Source organism: Corvus cornix, chromosome 27 (assembly GCF_000738735.6).
Source record: "Corvus cornix cornix isolate S_Up_H32 chromosome 27, ASM73873v5, whole genome shotgun sequence".
Lineage (NCBI taxonomy): Eukaryota > Metazoa > Chordata > Aves > Passeriformes > Corvidae > Corvus > Corvus cornix.
Genome location: NC_046355.1, coordinates 2,711,371 through 2,733,370, shown reverse-complemented (window position 1 = coordinate 2,733,370; position 22,000 = coordinate 2,711,371). Strand labels below are relative to the sequence as shown.

Below are 22,000 nucleotides of genomic sequence, written 5' to 3'. Positions count from 1 at the left end.
GTGCCACCTCCCCAGGCCTGTCCCCAGGGCTGTCACCTCCTGGGTGATCCCACTGTGACATGAGTTACCAGGCGCAGTGGCTCACCAGGGTTCTGGTTTTATTCCCCATTTAATAAAAACCGGACCCTTTAAGGCATTAAATTGGCTTTTCCTCCAGCAGAAAGGTGCTGTTCTGAGGGATGCTCATGCCGGCTGGCTGGGGACAGCAGCAGGACGGGGTCGGCCGTGGGTGGTTTGGGGAGCTCAGTGGTGATTTGGGGGCTGTTTTGTGACCAGCTGAGGGTGCAAGGCCAGGTTTCCCCCCAGCCCAGCCCCTGCTGCCGGCAGCGCTCCTGGAGCAGGGAGAGGGGCTGGGAGGGGAGGTGGGAACAGCGGGGGAACACAACGGGAAGGGCCTTTCCCACCGTGGGCTGTCCTGAGGGTGGATCCGGCAGTGGGATGGGGACAGCGTCCTCCTTGCGGGGACGGGGACAGGATCCTCCTCCTCGGGGACACGGGGACAGCCTCCCCCACACACCCTGCCGTCACTGGTGCCACGGCCCTGCTGGGCTCTCCTCCCTTCCCGAGGCTGTCTGGGGCGCTGGGGGGGGCCGTGGGGATGTGGATCCTCTAGGGGACCCCCCAGCAGGACGTGGCCATCGATGTGGTCCCTACGCTCCGGCCACCTCCAGCACTGGACCCGCGGCTGGGGGATGTCGCGGGTGGGACCCCACCCACGGCCCCCCAACCACAGCGGCTCTCCCGGGGCTCAGGACCCCGCACAGCTCCCGCTCGGGGCCCCTCGAGCTGCTGTCCCCCCCTTTCCCGAGGACGGGACCGCCGCGGACGCCACGAGAGAGACACCGCGATCCTTCCCGGCCACGCCCCAGCGACCACGCCCTCCATTGACCACGCCCACAATGACGACACCCACCCATAGACCACGCCCACGTCCCGACGCCTTTCCCGCCCAGCTCAAGGCCCCGCCCACCTCCCCAGACCACGCCCCCCTCCCCTCAGCCCGCGCGCCCTTTGCCTGCCCGCGCCCCCTCAGCAAAGCCACGCCCCCACCGCAGACCCCGCCCCAATGCTGGGCACCCGCACGGCGCAGACCCCGCCCCAAGCCCCGCCCCTTCCCGCTCTCGACCCCGCCCCTTTAGGCCACGCCCATTTAACCGCCAGAACCGCTTTCCTCAAGCCACGCCCCTTCCTCGCGCCCCGCCGCGCCCCGCGCAGGCGCCGTTCAGCAGACCCCGCCCTCAGGCCCCGCCCCCTCATCAGGCCCCGCCCATTCCGGCGCCCGCGCGCCGGGACTGCAGTTCCCGCCATGCCGCGCGCGCGGAAGGGGCGTGGCCGCGGCGCCGCTTCCGTGCTGGCGGCGAGGCGGAGGAGCGGCAAGATGGCGGCGGCGGCGGTGCTGGAGCTGCAGCGCGCGCAGTCCCTGCTCTCCACCGACCGCGAGGCCTCCATCGGCATCCTGCACTCCATCGGTGAGCGCCGGCCCGCCGCCCGCGCCGCCCCGCGCCCCGCCGCCGCCCGCGCCGCGCAGCGCCCCGCGCCGCCGCCGCTGCTGACTCACCGTGCGCGCCGGGCGGGAGCGCGGCCTGGGCCCGGCCCCGCGGGGCTGCACCGCGCCGGGACGGCACCGGCGGCGGCCCCCGCGCGTGGGGCCACGGGCGGCGGGAGCTGTCGGTGCGGGGCGGAGCGGGGGCCGCGCTCCGGGAGCCCGGCGGCGGCGGGGCCGGTCCCCGGTGCGTGTCCGCGGAGCCGCTCAGAGCAGCCCCGGGGCCGTGCCGGCCGCTCCTCCCCGTCCGGCTGGAACGACCGTGCCAGCCCGGGATCCCCGATCGGCGTGTGCGGGGCCGCGGCGGGACCGGTAGCGGCGGGGTGTCGCGGCTCTTTGGGTCGGGGCGGTTCGCGGAGTGCTCGGGGCGCGGTGTCGCTGCCCGGTCCGGCCGTGCCGAGGGCCCCCCGGGAGCGCTCCGCCGGCAGCGGTGTTTCCTCCCGCGGCGCTGACACTCCGCCCGTGCTGAATCGCCCTCCCGGCGCTGCTCGCACGGAGCCGGGGGAGCTTTCCCGGGTGCCGCGGCCGAGCTCAGCTCCTCCCTGGAGAAGTTCCCTCGGTGTCCGCTTCTCCGTGTCCCAGCCGGGCGCTGGTCTCAGCACGGGCCCCTTTGGGCTGTCCCGGCCATTCCGTGGTGCCAGGGAGGTGTCGGTGCTCTGAAGGCGTTCCGAGGTGGTGTGGGCACCCCGCCTGCTCTGGGGGTCGAGGTTGGGGCGTGCGGGCCTCGAAACTGGTGTGTAAACCAATAATTCTTGTTTGTTGTGCTGTGTGGTGACCTCTGCAGGGATGCTGTCACCCTGCTGCCACGCTGGTGTGTCGGGAAAAGTTTCCGTAGTGTCACTGTTAGACCTTGGAGATGCTGTCAGCGCTTTAAGAGTTGTTTGTGCCTCGGTGTTTTGCTGGTTATTCAGTAGTAGGTGCGGGTCAGGCTCAGTCAGGACTCACAGCCCCTGTTGTGAGTTGGGAGGATCAGGAGTGGCCCAGACAATGTTGCTCTGGTGCTTTTTTCCTTGAGAGCAAAGTTCCCTCGCTTTCGGTACGGAATGACAGGGACTGAGAGCCACAGTGTCAGTTCCATAGAGCCGGGATTTTGGCTCTGTTATGTGGAAGTTGGAGGAGCTCTCTGTGCTGGGGGTGGTGGCTGGGAAGGAAGGGCACTGTGTGGTGCATAACTCCCATGGAACTGATGCTGTGCACACTCAGGTTGTGCTGCTGGGTGTCATTTGTCCCTTTATCTGCCTCGGAGCAGAGTCACCCCCTGGAGCAGAGGGTGATGGCACTGCCAGGGCTCAGCACGGGCAGCGGGTGTGACACCAGAGTTGGGGGGGATGTACCCACCTCACTTCGCTGATGTTGTGCTGCATTTTGTGCACAGGATCTCAGCTTAATACACAAAACAGCAACATCAGCAATCCCAAAGTGGAGTGTCCAACCCCAGAAATGCCATTAAATGTCTCTTACTTGGTTCTGTGGGTCCGGTGTGTGGTGCTGTTTGTAGGCGACACTTGCACAGCTGGGCAAGCTGAGATTGTTCAAACCTGGAGCTGGAGTGAGCAGTAGGGTCTGTGGGCTGGTAAAGCCCCTGTGGAGCACAGGCAAAGCACTGCAAACTTCTCTGCACTGCATTTAAACTTCTCAGACCTCTTGGGCCAGGCTGAACTCCCTGGTGCCTGTTGGAGCAGGTCCTGCTTTGGGCACCTCTCCAGGAGCTGACCAGCAGTGATGGTCTTCGACCTGAAACAGCACTAAAGGCAACTTTCCTACTCTTTTTCTTCCCAGTGAAACGTGATGTCCAGGAAAACGATGAGGAAGCAGTGCAAGTCAAAGAGCAGAGCATCCTGGAGCTGGGGTCGCTGCTGGCCAAGACTGGGCAGGCAGAAGGTGAGCCTGAAATCAGGAGCTGAGGTAACAGGCAGGAGATCCTGCAGCCAATGGATTTAGTCTCCTTACTTAGTGGGATAGCTGGAAAAACAGCTTTTGGCAGGAAATGTTCTCTCAGAGACAGGACAGAAACTAAAAACCAAATAAAGAACATAAATATTACTCTGGTGTTGCTTGGCCCAGTGCTCCAAACAATGCACAGTTCAGTCTGTGGCCCTTTGACATGGGGCTGTTTCAGTATGAGTGACTAAAGTTTTGCTAAGTTGTGTTTGAGATGAGAGGTGTCTCCTGGTTGGTTTCATATGGGAAAGTTTGTCCCATAAAGTCCTTTCTCACCAGCAGCTCCTCTCACAATTAATTGATTTATCTGCTGGACCATTACATCAGCAGCCCCTACCCAGCTCTGCATGGGACAGTCCCTCTATTGTGAGTGTGTGAGGGGACAGGGATGGAGTCGAGTTCTCTGTTCAGTGATGGTTTTGAATCTGTTCCTGTCTCCTGTTTTCCTGGAGAGCTCAAGGCAGCAGTTGGTTGTTTTGCACTCAGCAGTTTGGAGCTGTGCTGTGCCTTTCCCCTGGAGCATTTCAGGACACGCCGTGTCCGTACCCAGAGCGTTCTGTGCTTGGGCTGCAGCTCTGGGCAGTGGAAAATGTTTGCTTGCAAGTGTGGCCCTGGGTGGGGGAAGCACCCAGCAGAAGGTTTAATCACACTGGAAGTGTTGGGACACCAGGCCTAACTTTGGAGTAGCTCGTGGAAAGCTCTGTGAGGGCTCAGCCACAGATCCAGGTCACAGTTTACATCTGTTGTGAAATGTCCCTTGGTGTCCCACTGGGCTTGGGAAGCTCCTGTTTGGCCGGGCCCTTTCACTGCTCTGCCCATGTCACACGTGCTTGGATGAACATTCCAGACCCTGATCCCACTGAGGATTGCAGTGGGACAGGGCTGGGGACAGTGCCTGACTGGCCCTGAGAGAGTGCTGGAAGCCAAGGTGCTGTCTGTGTCACCTCACTCAGGTGTCCACCTCTGATTGCTGCTGGGGGCTGTGTTTAGGGTCTGTGAGGGAAACAAACCCAGCACAGGATTCAGCTGCTCGTGCAGGACAGAGGAAGCTGCTGTGCAAGTGCCCCTTTCCTGGCTGAAGTCAGTGAGCTCAGTGTGGGTGTCTGTGCTGTGCCAGTGCCCTTTGCACCCTGGTGTTTGCTCACCAGAGATCACCAAACATGGCTGGGCTCTGCAGCAGGGGAGATGTTGGTGGGGGGGAGTAAAAAGGGGGAAATCATCTCCAGAGTCTCTTCAGGTCAGTGTGGATGTGCTGATGGTGAGCAGAACTGAGGGCAGAGTTCTTGTGGCCTCCTCACCTCTGCAGAGCTCGGAGCAGTGTTGAGTTTAAGCTGGAGTTTGGCATGAGGATAAAGAGCTCCAGGGTTTTCCCAGAGGGTGGTAATTGATAGATTTATTTTCTTTCAAGGGGAAGGCTGAGGAATTGAAAATAACACTGTTAACTGATCAAACCCAGGGTTGTGAGGGGACAAACGTGGAATGTATTTGTGGTGTATTAAAGGTACCAGTAAACTGCAGAGTGAGTGTGTTCTGGAGGGAAGAAAATGGACTTGGCCCCATTCAGAAGCCAGGGGGGTGTGTGTAGCTCAGAGGGAGATCAGCAGGATCTGCAGGTGTTTTCTGGAGTTGTGGAGGATGAAGGAAAGGGTGCCCTGGCTTAGGGTGGTGCTGGAGCTGTGGGAAGGGCTCTGTCCCTTCCCCTCCTGCAGCTTTCCAGGTAGGAGTGACAAGTCAGGGGCAGCACCAGGTACAGCTGCTCTGAGACCTCGGTGCTGGGCAGACATTGGGGTTTCATCCTGTGGCTTTCACTGCAGAGGGTTTGGTTTTAGCCAGTGGGACTTTTTGGACAGGTTTGAGGGGTTGCAGTGCCCAAAGAGGTGGTGGCTGCACTGTCCCTGGAAGTGGATATTGGGCAGGAATTGTTCCCTCCACCTGGGAGGGTGAGCAGGCCCTGGCACAGGGTGCCCAGAGCAGCTGGGGCTGCCCCTGGATCCCTGGAAGTGTCCCAGGCCAGGCTGGATATTGGGGCTTGGAGCAGTCTGGGACAGTGGGAGGTGTCCCGGCCCATGGCAGGGGTGGGACTGGGTTGGCTTTCAGGTCCCTTCCCAATCCAAACCATTCCATGATTCCATGACTCTGCTGAAGTGCAGCCTTTGTTACAAAAATAACAATAATATAATTGTTCTCTCCAATCCTTAATCTTTATCAAGCAGATAAACTCACAGGTTAATTACTTTTCTTCACGACAGTTCCAGATTTTTATAGCATTCCACAGAACTACAGGGTTGGAATAACTTGGAGCAGGAATTTGGATACGTGGATTGTCAGCTTGTGGAAGCACTTCCCTGAGCATGAGCTTCAGGCTTCATTTTCCAGAGCTGCTGCTCATCACTCCTGCAGAGCTGTCAATCACACCCCTTTACCAGGCATTGCATTTACTTTAGAAAAATAAAATCCTAAAAATAGTTGATGGTTACATTGGTAGGAGAGAGAAATTTCTGTGGGAACTTCGAGTCTGCACGGCTGAATGTGGAGTTTGCAGAATGCACAGCTGGATTCCAGCTGTTGGCTTGGGATCTGCTTTCTGGGGAGTTCTGGGGCAGCTCTGGAGCACATCAGTGGGATGATGAACAGTGCAGTGTGTTCCACTGGAGTTTTCCAGCTTTGTTCTGAAGTTCCTGTGGGAAAGAGTGTGTTGGGCACTGGTTGTGTTGGTCCTGAGGAGCTGGTGGAGCGCAGGGATGCACAGGAGGAGGGTTCCTGGTGCCTGCTGGTGCCTGAGAGCTGATGGATCTTGGAGAGCCTCAGTAAGACCGATCCAGAGCCCACCTTTCCCAGCTCCCACCAAGATCCTGGAGAGGAGCTCTGTGCAGAACTGATGTGTTGGACTGTCTGTGGTTGGGTGTTGGCTGTGTAGGCGATCAGAGCATTTGACTTGGATTAAAATGATTGGGATTTGCATCCAGATGTAGCACTGGAGATTAAATGGACTCAGAACAGGATGGTGTGGGAAAAGTCATGGAGCAGCAGGTTCCCTGTGGAGTAAAGACTGTCAGCCTGCAGGCTGCAATCTGAGATGTTAAAGTAGCTGCACCTTAGTTGTAAAAAATGCTGCCTGTTTATGCTCTGGCAGAGAGAAAATCAAACTTTTATGGAAGCAAGTGTGGCAGTCAGAGCATCCTGTGGTGTTCCTGTCCTGAGTCCAGGTGGTTTGCTGGGGTCAGGCTCTGTGGTTTGCTGGGGTCAGGATCTCCTGCACTGCAGTTTGGGAAATAAAGCTGAGGATCACACTCAAGAGAAGTTCTGTTTGTTCTAAATCTGCACTTTGAGATGCTTGGAAACCTTCCAGTGCCTTAAGGGGCTCCAGGAGCTGGAGAGGGCCTTGGACAAAGGCCTGGAGGGACAGGACAAGGGGCAATGGCTTCCCACTGCCAGAGGGCAGGGATGGATGGGATATTGGGAAGGAATTGTTCCCTGGGAGGGTGGGGAGGCCCTGGCACAGGGTGCCCAGAGCAGCTGGGGCTGCCCCTGGGTCCCTGGAAGTGTCCAAGGCCAGGCTGGACGGAGCCTGGAGCACCCAGGACAGTGGGAGGTGTCCCTGCCTTGATAGGGGTGGCACTGGAGGGGCTCTGAGGTCCCTCCCAACCCAAACCATCTTGGGATTCCATGATCACCATGAGTGATTGGAAAAAAGTGAGTTCCACTTCTTAAGAGTGTGATAAATGAGGTGTATCAGGCTTGATTAAACTTAAAGTGAATAGGTTAAAAAAGTCAAAAATATGAAGAATCATTTTTAGATATTAATAAGATGTTCTTATAATAAGTAGCACTAGTATTCTTTAGCATTACTGCTAAACAAAATACAGAAGAACCCTTGTTTACATTTGTTTTTATTGGAATCCTTCCAAACTGAAATTCTCCTGATACTCCTCCATATACTAATTGAAATAACATTAGATTAATCTCTTATTTTAGTTTTGATTCGATACCAGGTTGGTGTAGAAGGTTTCCGAATTAGTCATTACCAGCTTTGTTTTGGTTTTCCTTTTGCTGTGGAATCTTGTAAACACAGTAGTGTGAGATCTACCTGGTATTTGGGTGAGACTTAGAAATCTGGGGCAGAGAGCTGTGATTTCAGTATGCAGCCCCAGTGCTGATGAGTCAGCACTGAACCCTGCCCCTCTGCAGGATCATCTTCCCAAACTGGGAGCAGCCCTGGCTGGGAGCTCCCCAGGGCCACGTGGTGTTTGTTGTAGGAGACTTTTCACTTGTGCTCTGCAATTCCACCACGTCCAACATTCCTGAGTGACTCTGGAGCTGCTGTGCCGTGACTGGGGAATGACACTTCAGTGTTTCTCCATAAGAAAAGACTTTTCCTTTTTCCACCTCTTACAAAGACTGGTTTGTAACTGTGAATTAATGAGGAGATGCAGAAGCAGAAATGTAGTTAAGTGAGGTCAGAGTGATCAGGTAAAGGTGGAGTTGGAGTGTTAAGGAATAGAATTTTCCAGTGGTGGAGCACAAGGTGTATCTGACACCTGGGCTAGGCTAGGTGGGGCAGATTAAAGCATCAAACTGTGAGTTAATAAAAACACACCTCAATTATGAACTCCATCCCTTATTTTATAGAAACATCTCAAAGCACTTAGCAGATTCTTACATTTTAAAACATGCCTGAGGCAGTTACAGCTGGAGGTGAGTGAGGAGCTGCAGTGACAGGCAGGGCTGTGGGGAGGCTGGAGCCCCCAGTGCCCTCTGCAGCCCCTGTTTGCTGCAGGGCTGCCCTGCAGGTGACATTTGTTGCTCTGTTCCGTGGATGATGCTGAGAAACCACCTGGGGAATGTTTGGTGTGACAAATCCTGCTGGTGCAGGTGATGTGGGGCTGCTCCAGCTTGGTGCAGCTCTTGGCTGGGGGGGTTGTGTTTCATGATTTGGGGTTTTTTACAGAGCTGGGAGGACTCCTGAAGTACGTCCGACCCTTCTTGAACTCCATCAGCAAAGCCAAGGCCGCCCGCCTGGTCCGGTCCCTGCTCGACCTGTTCCTGGACATGGAGGCAGCAACAGGACAGGAGGTGAGCCTGCAGCTGCAGCACCAGGCTGTTCCTCAAAAGCCTGCAACACCATTATCTGACCTAGTTTGCTTCACACTGAAGAATTATTGATGTCAGGAAGCAAACTTTTAATGCATTTGGGTGTATTTTATAAATAAAACATCAGATAATTGAATTTATAACCATGTTTTCTGCAAGCCTCTCCCTGCTGCAGGTTAGGAGTGACTCCCACCATGGTCTTAGATTTGTGTTGCTTCCTCAAGTTGTGTCAGGGGAGGTTTAGGTTGGATATTGGGACAACTCCTTCCCTGAAAGGAGTGTCCAGCCGTGGCACAGCTGCCCAGGGCAGGGGTGGAGTTCCCATCCCTGAAGGGATTTAAAAGCCCTGTGGATGTGGCACTTGGGGACATGGGGCAGTGGTGGCCTTGGCAGTGCTGGGGGAATGGTTGGACTCAGTGATCTGAGAGGGTTTTTCCGACCTCATTGATTATAGGTGCAGCACTGGGAGTATTTTGTAGTGTGATCAGTGTTGGGAATGTGTTCCCAAAGAGCTTGGAGCAGGAAAGGTGGGGGTGCTGTGGGATGGCACAGAACTGCAGGAGCCACTGCTCAGGGGCTGTCCTGGAGCTGATCAGGATGGCACGTGGGCACACCTGTGATGGGTGTTTGACTGTGCAGAGACACAAAAGTCACTCCTGAAGTGGGAGTGGAAAGGGTTTTGCAGCTACCAGGTGTAAACTGCTCCAGTGGATGAGCTTCCCCCCCAGAAAACCCGAGGCAGTCTAAGGTAGTGCACAGTTGGGATCCACTCCATTCTCATCAGCTCCCCAGGGTACAGCTGTCTTAGTTTCTCTTTGTTTTCCCCAGTTGTTGGTTATTTGGGAGTGGGATAAGGACAGGAGCACCCTGGATGGAAGTGCTGAGGGGCCCGTTTCAGGCAGTGCTGCCCTGCAGAGGGTTGTCCTGGCACACCAAGGCTGGCACAGGGAGGGTCTGAGCAGCAGGTTAGGGACAAAATGCACATGAAACCTGCACTCAGGGACTGGCAGGTTGCAGGCTAGAGAGGTTCTGCCATGCTGAGGGGCAGGTGACACTCTCATTAGCCAAATTAGCACAAAATTAGCCAAATTAGAACTGTCATCCCTTAGTGCAGGTAACCCAGCCAACATCCCTTGTTTGCTGTCCAGTCCTTGTGGCTTGTGGGTGATAAATGGTGGCAGAATGTTTTCCCCCTCTTTCTCTAACAGAAGAGGTCAGGGAAAATGGGGTGGGATGAGAAGGGAGAACTCCTAAAAGTGTCAGGAGAAAATGAGCAGCTTCAGGCTTTTCTCAAGGTAAACATGGTGTAAAGGACAATATTGGGATGCAGTTGCAAAAGAGGAACAGGTTGGAGTAATGGTGATGGAAATAATAAAAAGTCAGCCAGAATAGTCACTTTGGAGCATATTCTGAAAACCCAAAACCTTAAGGAAGGATGACATCAACCTGTGAGGCCCTTGATGCAGCAATCTCAAATCCATTCAGAAATGTTGCGAGGAGCGTTTCCTTCCTCAGTGTAACTCACATCCAGCAGGCTCCCAGGAGCCCAGTAAAGCAGTGAAATTGGAGATTTCTCCAGCTCCTAATGCTCCAGCTATCACCCTGTAATAAATTGAAACTTCATAATGGCTTCTCATCAAATGTTCACGTTTAATGAGCAGTGAGAAGGAGCTGACGAGGCCTGCAGTGTTGAGCTGCAATCCAGAGGTTTTGGGAAGAGGCATTCCTGAGCCTGGCACCACGGGATCACTTACTGTATGTTACTAGAGAAGATAAGATATAATCATATCTAATTGAGGTGGAACAGTTCTGCTTTATCCATCATGGGAATCTCAGCCTGAAAAATATGGGAAAATTCTGGGTTTCTTTGTTGTGCTTTGAGGTGATGGGTGAGGCCCCCAGAGCAGAGCCCAGCACCTCTGCTGCTTTATCCAGATCACCTGATCTGATGTATTTACGCCCTAAAGCACATGAAATTTATTTTTCTTTATTGAAAATACACCCTGGCTGTGAGTTTCAACTCTGGGAAAGTGTTAGTGCCCACCCCAAATGCCTCCAAACGACACCTCTGATGTCGTTTGGAGGCATTTGGGGTGGGCACTAACGAAGAAAACTTCTAGAATTGACTGATTTCTTTCTGTTCCCTTTAAGGTTGACCTGTGTTTAGAGTGTATTGAGTGGGCCAAATCAGAGAAGAGGACTTTCCTACGCCAGGCTCTGGAGGTAGGTCCCAGATGCCAAACATGTGGAGCAGCATCATCCCCTTGTCACATTTAATAGCTGTAAAAGTAGAGCACTTGTGTGCTGTTCAGATCTTCCTGCGTGTCAGGGGAGGGCATTAATTACCCTGAAATTCTCCTTAAAAAGGCAGGATTTTACTCCTTGCACAGCTGGACCACTTCATGTGACAAATACAGATGAATGTAGTGAAGTCTTGTGCAGAGAAGAATACAAAGCTTCATTTTACAAAACCAATCTGTTCTGGCTTTCCTCACAGCAGTTCCTTTTCTGTTTTCCAGGCAAGGCTGGTCTCTCTCTACTTCGACACCAAGAGGTACCAAGAAGCTCTGCAGCTAGGTGAGGTTCCCACTAGGTGGTGGTAAATCTTTGCTTTTAATTTACTCTTGACAAGGAAAGCCATCGACTGTGTCATGTTCCTGGAGAAGTTTTGCACGATTTGGGTCTTAATTTCTCAGGGCTGGTCCAGTTCTGCCACCTTTTGCTGTAGCTGGGTGATAACAGCTCGTAGAGATGTCTTTGTTCTCGCTGTTTCACCATCCTCACCCATCTCACCTGGTCCTAAGGCTGTTTTGGATGTGGCTTGGAGCAGCCTGGGAGGTGTCCCTGCCCATTTGAGAGTGGAATGAGATGAGCTTTAAGGCCTCTTCCAACCCAGACCATTCTGGGATTCTGTGATTTGTTCATTTCAGGTAATTTTGGGAGCTGTATCCAGCTGAAGGCCACAGGTTTGGCTCCTGCTGGAACATGCTGGAATACACAGCTGTGGCCACAGAGGCTGAAGGGAGAAAGAAGCTTTTCTCCAGTTTGGTCAAACACAGCCCAATAAAACCAGGAAATGGCAAAACCTCTGTGGGTGTCATTAGCCAGGGTCTCACGGAGGCTTTAAGAATTTGCTCCTGCACCACCTGAGGGATGCTAATGAACCAGTGAACTCCTGCTCTGCCCCAAAGCAGAGTAAAGCAGGACCTCTTACAGCTCCCCTGGTGCTTTTTAAATGCTCATTTTGCAAATGACTGCAGTGCTGTAAGCGGGGTTTAAGCTGTCAGTGAGGTTTAAGCTGTGAGGTTTAAGCTGTCTGAGGGGTGTTAGCACAGCCTGCTCCGCCGGGGCTGAGGGACAACTGCAGGGACACTGCCTGAACTGCTCACCTGGGACCCAGAACTTCTTAACCTGTGTGGTGGCACGAGCCTGTGTCATGTGCAGAGTCACCTGGGTGACATTTATCTCATCAGAATGTTGAGTGCTCTGGCTCATGGAATTCAGCACGGAATTAGAACTAGTTTGCATAGGGATATGTAATGAACTCAGGTTTAAACTGATCAGAGGCCACATTCCAAAGCTGTCCTTAATTAATTGAATCCCTTGGCTGCTGGTGGGACAGCCTGGGGAGTTGGGGAGGTCTGTACCTCTGGGACAGCCTCTGATGCTCTATCAGGATGTCAGTGCTGTGCACCAGCATTGCTGTGTGGCTGACCAGGATGTGGTTGTGTCCGTGGCTGTGGGGAGCAGGTGCAAGCAGAGTCTCTCAGCGATGTCTCCAGGGAGAATCCATTTGTTTCTGCCCAGTTCCGTTGTTTCACCTCTGGTTATCAGCTCCTGAGCACAGCAAGGGAGGAGGAGGTTTTTAGCTCTGCTCACCCTAAGTTACCTCTTCAGTGGGGGGAAGAAGGGGACAAGTTTCCTCTAGGACTGGCTCGTTCTGTCCTCACAAGGCTTTGGTGTGACAGCTTGTCTTGGCATTTCTTAGGCTGTCCCTTCTTGCCTCCTAAATCTGACCTGTAGATGTCTCGTGTTAAAAACATTCCCTCATCTCGTGTTCTCAGGAGTTTCCTGAGAATGCTTTGTGGTGCAGAGGGGGCAGTTCTGCAGGAGCTCCCTGTGGGAGAGGGAAATCACCTGGGAATGGTGCCAAAGTAACCATCCCAACTGCCCAACCCCTCCAGGACACTCTGCTGCCCACACCCCACCTCTGACACAAAACTGCTTCATCCTCCAGCTGTGGACTGGCACTGTCCCACCATTATTCCCTTTCCCTTGCTTTTCCTTAGAAGAAGAGCTTGTGTAAGCCTCACCTCCCTCCCTCAAAGCCCTGACTGCCAGGGGAGGACGGGTGTCCCCTGGAGAGGCTGGGTTTGTGTGATGCTGATGCAGAGCAGCTCACAGAGCTTTGTCCTTCCCCTCTGCCAGGCTCCCAACTGCTTCGGGAATTGAAAAAGATGGATGACAAGGCACTGCTGGTGGAAGTGCAGCTCTTAGAGAGCAAGACTTACCATGCCCTGAGCAATCTGCCAAAAGCAAGAGCAGCCTTAACCTCGGCACGGACTACAGCCAACGCCATCTACTGTCCCCCCAAGCTGCAGGCAGCGCTGGACATGCAGTCAGGTGAGGCCTGCAGGACGAGGACAACGCCCAGGACTCGTCCTGACACTGCACTTGTCTGGTATTCCTTCTTTCCTGAGGGAATCATGGAAAGTGGTGCTTGGTGGGGCCTCAAGATATCACCAGTTCTGCCTCAGGTAGCATCAGCTGCAGTGACCTTGTTCCTGACACTGGTGTTTTCAGCCCATTTTTGAAAGCTTCCTGTGGTGGAGGGTCCATGACCTCCCCAGGCACTGCTGTTCCAGCCTCTCACTGTGTTCCTGACCCATTTCACATTGTTCCTGACCCAGTTTGGAGGCACTTACCTGAAGTGCCCCAAACTTGTCTGTCCAAAAATGTCCTCGTAAGAGAGGGTGTGGATTTTCTTCTGATAGAGATGAGGCAAGGGGGGGCACAGGAGGAAAGGATTCCCGTCACTGAAGTCACAGATAAAGCACTGAACAACCAAATTGTTCTGTCTTCTCCCAGTCATGCTCAGAATTAACCCATTTGTGCCTCTCCCAGGTATTATCCACGCAGCAGAAGAGAAGGACTGGAAAACAGCCTATTCATATTTTTATGAGGCGTTTGAGGGCAATGATTCAATTGACAACCCCAAAGCCATCACTGCTCTGAAATACATGTTGCTGTGCAAAATCATGCTCAACAGGTAGGTGGCAGATGGCTCTGGGAAGAACGCTTCCTGCATTTCCAGGGGAAAGGCTTTTTGTTTATGGGACTCAGAACTAATGGGCTCAAGCAGTGTCTTTATCACCTGATCAGTACTCCTGATGGGGGGGTATTTGAGTTGAGCACTTTGCTGTCAGTTGGGGATTTCTGAGGTGCTCTGGGGTTTAAGCTGGCCATGTTCCTCTATAAATGCTCTGTTCCCTCTGTCTGCAGCCCAGAAGATGTGCAAGCATTAGTGAGTGGGAAGCTTGCTCTGCGGTATGCAGGAAGACAGGTATAGAAACTTAATCCTTTCTGTCTCTCTTACCTCTCTCAATAGTGGCTTATTTGTTTTGTCAAGCACTTTGCTCCTTTCACACCAAACACCCATCACTCCCGCGTGTCCGAACTGGGTCCAGAACTGATTAAATTACCATGAGTCATTACCAGAAGTCAGTTGCCTTCAAAGGGGTTTACAGCGATTTTCACAACCACAGAATTTGGGCTGCTGGCTTCATTTTCCCTGTTTTTCTCCTCCCTGCTTTTCTTCATCAGCTGCAAACTGCCTGATACCACCAGGTCCTTGTGTCCCTGCTCTCAGCAGCTGCTGCAGGGTTTAAATCCAAGTTACTCTTTTTACTTCATTGTAGCCAGTCCTGAGACTCCGTCCCTGGCAGTGTAACTGAGCAGAGGAGACCTGGATGGCTGCGAGGTGGGAGCCAGGCAGGCAGGAAGTGTTAAACCACTGCTCATTCTGACATGTGAACGTGGCAGACTGGGAATGCCATCCCCAAATTAAATCCAGGGTGCTTGGAGAAGGTGCAGGGCCACGCTCCAGTGTGCCAGGAGTGCCCTCGGGGGATGTGCTCAGCCTGGGCTTTGCTTTGATGCACGAGCTGCCCACGGGGGATTAGGAATTAGCAGAGCTCAGTGCGTGAAAAGGTCTGACATGGGGATATCCCTCCTGGATCAGGAAGGGCAGCCCCAATCCTGCTTCATCCCTTTGCCCTGAGTGGCAGCTGGAGGCTCCTCTCCAGAGCAGGAGCTGCTGGCTGTTCCCACACTGCTCCTGAGCCAGCCCTGAGCAGCAATTCCTGCAGCAGCTGGGGAGCAGGGAGAGAGCAGCCCTGGGGGCAGCTCGATGGGGATCCCGGAATATCCCAAGCTGGAAAGGACCACAAGGATCTAGTCCAGCTCCTGGCTCTGCATGGGACAATCCCAAAAAGAGAGGGCAGCAGAAGCCTGGGCCTTGTGCACCAGAGGCACTGGGCTGTCCTTGTCCCATCCCCCCCCACTTGGGCTCTGTTCTGCTGTTCCCTGCTGGGATTCCCACTGTTGGGTGTAAATGGGGTTCTTTGGGGATGAGGATTTTGCTTCATTTCAGCAGTTCTGGGGTAGACAAGATCCATCCCTGGTGCTGTCCATGGTGGGGTGTCCATGGGAGCTGCTGCCCTGCCCCTGTCATTCGGCAGAGAAGTGGCCATGCTGAAGGGGAGAAGCTCAGCTTGAGGGCCCAAAATGGCCACGTTCATTAAGCCAGTGCCAAAATGTGCACTTCCCTTAAAAACAGTGTCAAACTCACTCCCAACCTGCAGCTGGTGCTCTCAGAGCCGGGTGCTTTGTCCCTCTGGAGATGTCTCAGCTCATGTCCTGCAGCTGCCAGGCTTGTTCTCCCCTCAGCAGCTGCTCTCCCTCTGCCTGTGGCAGTGACAGGGAACATTCCTGGTTTGCTGCTTAAGCACGTTCCCAAGATACTGCACAGTTGGCATATTCACCCTAAGGAGAATCCAGAAGAAAATAACCTCCTCTGGTTCTCTTTCCCCACAGACAGAAGCACTAAAATGCGTGGCACAGGCCAGCAAGAACCGGTCGCTGGCAGATTTCGAAAAGGTGAGTCAGGGACACAGAAAACGGGGCCTGGCTGGGCAAAAACCCATCAGAAATGCCAGGTTTGGAAAGTTGTAGGAGCTGTTACATCCCACAGCAGGAAACCATGGAAACATTGATAGAAAGCAACAGTGCACCAAGAAATACCCCCCAACAATCAACCGGTTGGGTTTTCAGTGCGTGGGGGATAAACTTGCTTGAACCCAGTTTTCTTCCTTTTTATTTTTATTTTTTTTTTGGAGACCCAACTCAGATGCAGTTTTCCTTTAGGTGATGTTCACTGGGATGTGCATCTTGCTAAAATTTTTCCTGGTTTCAGCAGGAATGCTGCAGAGCTCAGGGAGAGGATTCCTGTGTCAGGATCCAAACCTGTCGTGCTCTGCTCCCTGTGAACAGAGCCTGGGGCTTGCTGAGCTCCAGCAGGGTGCAGATAGAAGATGTTGGAAAGGCTGCTGGGCTGTTGTGATCCTCTGGCTTTTAGCCAAGTTAGGGATTGGATTAGCCATGGGACGTGGCTGGGCAGGGAGGGTATTTCATCCTCCGAGGACCTTGAGGAGCTGTTGCTACCAGAATTTTTATTTCCTGCCACCGTGTCCCCACAGGCTCTGACAGACTACAAGGTGGAGCTCAGGGACGACCCCATCATAAACACTCACCTGGCCAAGCTCTATGATAATTTATTGGAACAGAACCTGATCAGAGTCATCGAACCCTTCTCCAGAGTACAGGTAAATGTCTCCAGCAGCACCTGGACAGGCTGGTCCCTCTGTCCCTGCTGCTGAGGGTGAGGGGATTGTTCCCATGTGGAACACTTCTTACTCTGAGCTGCTCAGCACTTCCAGAGCTCAGGGTTCATTGTGTTAAAATTAAAAAGAGAAGGCTGAGGGAACCTTTGAAAAACCACACTCCAGAGTCATTGCCCTTTCCACCTGTTTCTCTCATGCTCCCTGAAAGGTGACTGGCTTTTAACCCTGAAGGTGACAGCATTTGGCTTTGAAGGCCTCTGGCAGGGTGAGGCTGTGCCATAGTCTTGGAGAAGAAATATTTCACCTTTCAGAGTGAAGTGGCTTTAGGGGTCCAGTCCATCTTAGTTAAAATCAGATGTGAAACCTGAGGGGCCTGAAGCTGCAGAGTGGAGAAAGCCACTGGAGATTTTTAGGCCAAAGCATTTCCAGGCCTTTGAGCTATTCCATGGGAGAGCCCCAAACCTCTGTGTTGTGTGTCCAAAGGGCAGCTAAAGATTTACCTAAATGTTGGTCTCTCTTATAGATTGAACACATATCCAGCCTCATCAAGCTCTCAAAGGTAAGAACCTCCCCAGAAGTCGGTGCCTTGTGTTCAGAGGGCAGAGGAGTTGGGGTTAAATGGCATTTGCCACTGGGAACTGAGCATGAAGGGTGACAGATGAGCTCCATAGCATTGCCAGGCAAATCTCACCCTTGGGAACTGAACTCTGACACAGGCAGCTCCTGGGAGGCATCGAGGCTTCCTGTGCTCCAGGCTTTGCTGTGCTGTCCCCTTCCCTCCTGTGGGTTTCACTCCCTGTCTTGGCTCTTGCTTTTTATTTGAGGCAGATTTTCCTCTGCTCTGTCGTGACCAGCTCAGTCTTCCCCCATGCCCTGAGCTTAATCCTCTGAGTGTTCCCAGGGGAACCTTACTTAGACCCTTAAGATCCAGGATCCAGCTAATCACCCTGCAGTGCCATTAGGGATGCATCTGTCACACTGACTATGCAGTAACTGCTTTACAGATAATCCCAGACAGATAAAGTTTTGGGGAAATCCACGGTAATCCCAGCCCGTTGCACCCCAGAGTGCTGTTGTCTTGTGCTGGCATTAAGGCCAGAGGTTGGGAAGTGAGCTGAGCTCAGCCTTTGTGGTCACAGAATCACTGAATCATTCAGGTTGGAAAAGGCCTCTGAGATCATCGAGTCCAGATGTTCCCCAGCACTGCCAAGGCCACCCATGTCCCCAAGTGCCACATCCACACATCTGTGAAATCTCTCCAGGAATGGTGATTCTGCCTCTGCCCTGGGCTGGACAACCCTTTCCATGAAGAAATTTTCCCTAATATCCAACCTAAACCTCCCCTGGCACACAGTCTGTTCCCAGACTGGCCTGTGGTGTTCAACACATCCCTAATACTCAGAGTAAAAGCTGCTCTGTGCCCCCTCTGCCCAGAGAGGAGCTGCCTCCTGTGGGCCTTCCTGGTGCTGGGCAGGAGCTCAGCTGGGTCCTGCGTGGATTAAATAAAACTTGGCCAACTCTTGTCTAAATCCTTGCTGAATTGAGTTAGAAAGTTCCAGAACCCTGACGAGTAAAGCCTGTGTGAAGTGACAGATCCAGTGTCACCTGTGGAACAGGGGACATCCTGGTGCTCCCTCATTAACAGCTGCTCTGTCATTTCCTGAGGCATCTCAAGCAGTGGGTGGTGTCCAAGCCGTGTTCAGGGAGGAAGGAGCTGCTGTTGAGCAGTGCTCACGTCCCACCAGGGCTGTTGGGTGTGCAGCAGTAAAATTCACATGTTTTTATGTAGTTCTGGGAGACTTTTCATTTCTCTGCTTCAATTTCAGGCTGAGGTAGAAAGGAAACTGTCACAGATGATCTTGGACAAGAAGTTTCATGGTGAGTATGCATCCCTCAGCTCTGAGTGCCCTGTGTTTGCACGAGCTGTGGCTGGGCTCCCCTTCCTCCTCTGAACCTGGGGGTCCTGCTCAGGCAGCAGATGTGCAGGTGGCAGTCAGGAGTGGCAGTCAGGAGCGACAGTCAGGAAGGCTCTTCCTGCTGCTCCATCCACCTTCCTTAACCCTGAGGGTTAATTTCAGAAACGCTTTTGGGTCCCTCTGTGCTGTGACAGGGACAGTGTGGGACCCCCAGCTGGGCTGTCTGGTCAGGCTGGGCTGTCCCCCTTGGAGCTGACAGGGATGTGGTCACCTTTCCCAGCTGTTTGTGTCGGGAGCATTCTGTGGGGGCAGCCCATGGCACAGTGGGGTGCTGTGGCTTGGCTGGGCCCACAGCAGGCTGCAGCCCCAATAATCTCTCGAGGAACCAGCTGTGCTCTTGGTTCTGTTGTCCCTGGATGTGGCTGTGCGAGGGGAGTGCCTGGAAGCTGCACCCTGAGCATGGAGCGCTCTGGGAGGACAGAGCCCAGCTGGCATCTGGGCACAGCTGCAATAAACCAGCTGGGCACTGAGCAGGCAGGGAGATGGTAGGGAGTGAGCAGGAATACTCATATGGAGTGGGTAGGGAATGAGCAGGAATACTCATCTCCTGGATGGCTTCTCAGGCTGGGATGTATTTTTTTCTGGGAATGCTGAAGCAGTCCTGACCAAAATCAGCCAGTCCGGCCCAACACGTGCACCCTTCCCAAACCCTGCACAGCTGGTTGGGTGTTTCTGGGGTAGATCCCTGAATTCCTACTGTCTGGAAGCCGTGATCCCTCGAGCATCCCAGTGCTAACATCAGCTTGTGCCCACAGGAATCCTTGACCAGGGCGAGGGTGTCCTGATCATCTTCGACGAACCCCCCGTAGACAAAACTTACGAGGCTGCCCTCGAGACGATTCAGAACATGAGCAAAGTAGTGGATTCGCTCTACAACAAAGCCAAGAAGTTGACATAGGTGAGTGGGGCCTCCCCGGGGGCCGCAGAGCTCCGGAGTCGCTGCCAGGCCCCGCCGTGCTCCGTGTCCCTGAGCCTTGTTCCCTCTCCTGTCGAGTGACATGGCTCTGTTTTCTCTTTGCAGAGTTGAATTTGCTAGCTGTCATTTGGAGAGTGTGTGTGACAGGAGAGTGAAACCTTTGGGAAAATGTTAGGAGACTTTTTTTTTTCTTCTTTGTTCTACTTTTCGCTCGGAAAGTTTTTAAACTTCCTCATCCGGTGCATCTTGTATTCCAGACGATGCGTGTTCCAGTTTCCATGTAATCTTTACTGGCCGAACTTTGTATCTGGGGGGGGGAATATTGTTTAAACAAAGAGGGTATTCTAAATAAAAGGAAAAAGGCTTACACTACCTAAACATGTGCTTTCCACTTCCTGAGGGACGGCAGAGTTCAGCAGGGACAGCGTTTTGTTACCAATAGGTGCCCAAAACCAGTTTGTTTCATCTCCTCCGCCCTGAAATCGGAGACGTGCTGGCGGTGTCCGAGCAGCCAACTCGATTCCATTTGTACTGAACCAAACAAGCCCAAAATGTACAGACTGCTGGTGTATTTTCCATCCTCAAGGCCTCCGATCCCCTCGAAAGCAGCTCCGCGATGATTTTCCTGCGGGCCGGAGCTGTCGGCGCAGCCCTGGCCGGCCGCTCTCGGCGAAGGGGACGGCGCAGGTTTCCCTGGAGCCTGACTTGCATGCTCTTGTTTGCAGATAGACTTAGATTTTAAATGTTTCCTCCCTCCCCGCCTGCGCTGGTAGGAGGAGCAGGTGCCCGGCGGAGCCGACTCCAGCTGTGCCTCTGCTGCAGCAGCGCTGAGCTCTGGCTCCCCACGCGAGGTGGGACAGCCTGGCCCTCTGGAACAGCCCAGTGGGAGCTTCCTCCTCGGTCCCGAAGTCCTGGGGGACGGAGCACGGTGTATTCCAGCATGTTCCATTTTCTGGTGAGGTTTCCAGTAAGTTTTAATGCCATTTGGGCAGTGTAAGCTTCTGCATCTCTGTCCTGCTCATCTTTATTTTTCCTTTCCCCTCTGTCTCTATTTCCCTCTCCACGTTTTTCTTACAAAATTTATATTTTGTAAAAGGATTCTGTTTTATCAGGAAATATTTTGCCTTCACGCTGACTCTTAGACTGGCTGATTTTTCCCCTTTCTGTTCACATTTTGACCTCTCCGACCCTATATTTTATTTTATTTTATTTTATTATTCTTAATTTCCATCTCCTCCAGTCAGTCGCTGTTTGGGTTTTTGGCACCATCAATATCAAATGTACAAACGGTTCTTGCTAACCAACACCAGGTATATCTGATGTTCAGATGAGTTCCAATAAAGAATTTTTTTTTCAAAAACTCTGTCTCCTGTCTTCAGCCGCCAGGGCGGATCCTGGGCTGGGTGCAGCTTCTCCGTTTGCTTAAGGAAGGATGGAATCATCCCCTCACCAAAGCATCATCGGGGATGATATTTTGGGGACACCAAATGTGAATGTTTGAGGCAGCATCACGTAAGATTTATGGGTTGTGATGTGTTTTTGGCACAAGTTCTAGTGCTACTGAATGTATAATAATAATAATTTTTATTATTAGCACTATTACGGTGAAAAATGGATTAAATGTGGCCTCTCACCCCTCCAACCCTTCCTGAAAATATCCTTATGCTGGGTTGGAGTCTCACACTCGATAGGCTGGGGAGGAGGTTTAGGGTGTCAAAATATCTTGAATTTTCCTGTCTGAAACTCCCAGGGTGCTCCCAGCCCCAGTGTCCAGCCTGGCCTTGGACACTGCCAGGGATCCAGGGGCAGCCCCAGCTGCTCTGGGCACCCTGTGCCAGGGCCTGCCCACCCTCCCAGGGAGGAATTCCTTCCCAATATCCCATCCAGTCCTTCCCTCCTTCAGCTCCTCTCCTGTGTGTCCTTGCTGGGGATCGTGTCCAGCTCCAGCTGTCATCCCCCAGTGGGGACAGAACTGGTCCTGACCCCACAGGTGACAATGGGGAGGCTGACAGGTCCCTGTGCGCGAGGATGAGGGGAGCTGAGCAGGGGCAGGGATGGTGCAGCCGGGCTGTGGTGACGCCAGCTCGGGTGCCTTGGTGGGATCAGGGAGGGTTAGCGACACATCAGTCCTTGGAATTGCCTTTGGAACAACGGGGTTTTCTGAGGCACTCCAAGCAGATTAAAATCAGGGCCAAACCCCCTCAAATGCTAAAGCCTGTTGTTAAACCCTTTGGGCTTAAACTCCTCAAGGCTGAGCTTAAAAGCCAACAGCGCTGCTTGGGTCTGGGGGATGTTTCGATGGACGAAGGGGATTCTCAGTTACCACAGTGCCCAGGCTGGGCTGTCACTGTCCCCATGACGCAGCAAAGCCTCTAAAGCCGTTTGAGAGGGGGAGAGTCCTGCGGAGAGTCCTGACCACCCCCCAAAAAACAGCTCCCCCAGAGGGTTGCATGGGCTCTGAAGGACAGGCAGGTTTTTGGGACTGGTCTGTCCTCACGGGAGATTTTGGGGTTTTTTTTTCAGATTTCCCTGCTGTGGGAGTGGGATCGGCAGCCGCAGGTCCGGGGCAGGGCATAAATAGGTATAAATGAGTATAAATGAATTTGGGTCACTAGCGCAGGGCCGGGATGAG

The 22,000-nt window shown here is 53.4% G+C and overlaps 1 protein-coding gene across 1 annotated transcript; it reads left to right on the top strand.

Moving 5' to 3' along the window:
• The first annotated feature begins 1,336 nt into the window (after positions 1-1,336).
• PSMD11 (proteasome 26S subunit, non-ATPase 11) lies at positions 1,337-20,723 on the top strand. Its single transcript, XM_039565818.1, has 14 exons — positions 1,337-1,469; positions 3,323-3,424; positions 8,433-8,557; positions 10,727-10,798; positions 11,095-11,152; positions 13,004-13,198; positions 13,700-13,844; positions 14,078-14,138; positions 15,671-15,733; positions 16,333-16,458; positions 17,000-17,035; positions 18,303-18,354; positions 19,208-19,350; positions 19,474-20,723. The coding sequence occupies exons 1-13, from the start codon at positions 1,379-1,381 to the stop codon at positions 19,348-19,350; spliced, it is 1,269 nt and encodes a 422-aa protein (XP_039421752.1). The 5' UTR covers positions 1,337-1,378; the 3' UTR covers positions 19,474-20,723.
• The last annotated feature ends 1,277 nt before the right edge of the window (positions 20,724-22,000 follow it).

Bases quoted from the DNA above. Each gene is read 5' to 3' on its own strand.
- PSMD11 (XM_039565818.1), top strand. From the start codon at position 1,379: ATGGCGGCGGCGGCGGTGCTGGAGCTGCAGCGCGCGCAGTCCCTGCTC. The intron at 17,036-18,302 runs GTAAGAACCTCC...CTTCAATTTCAG, and splicing joins GCCTCATCAAGCTCTCAAAG to GCTGAGGTAGAAAGGAAACT. The intron at 18,355-19,207 runs GTGAGTATGCAT...TTGTGCCCACAG, and splicing joins CTTGGACAAGAAGTTTCATG to GAATCCTTGACCAGGGCGAG.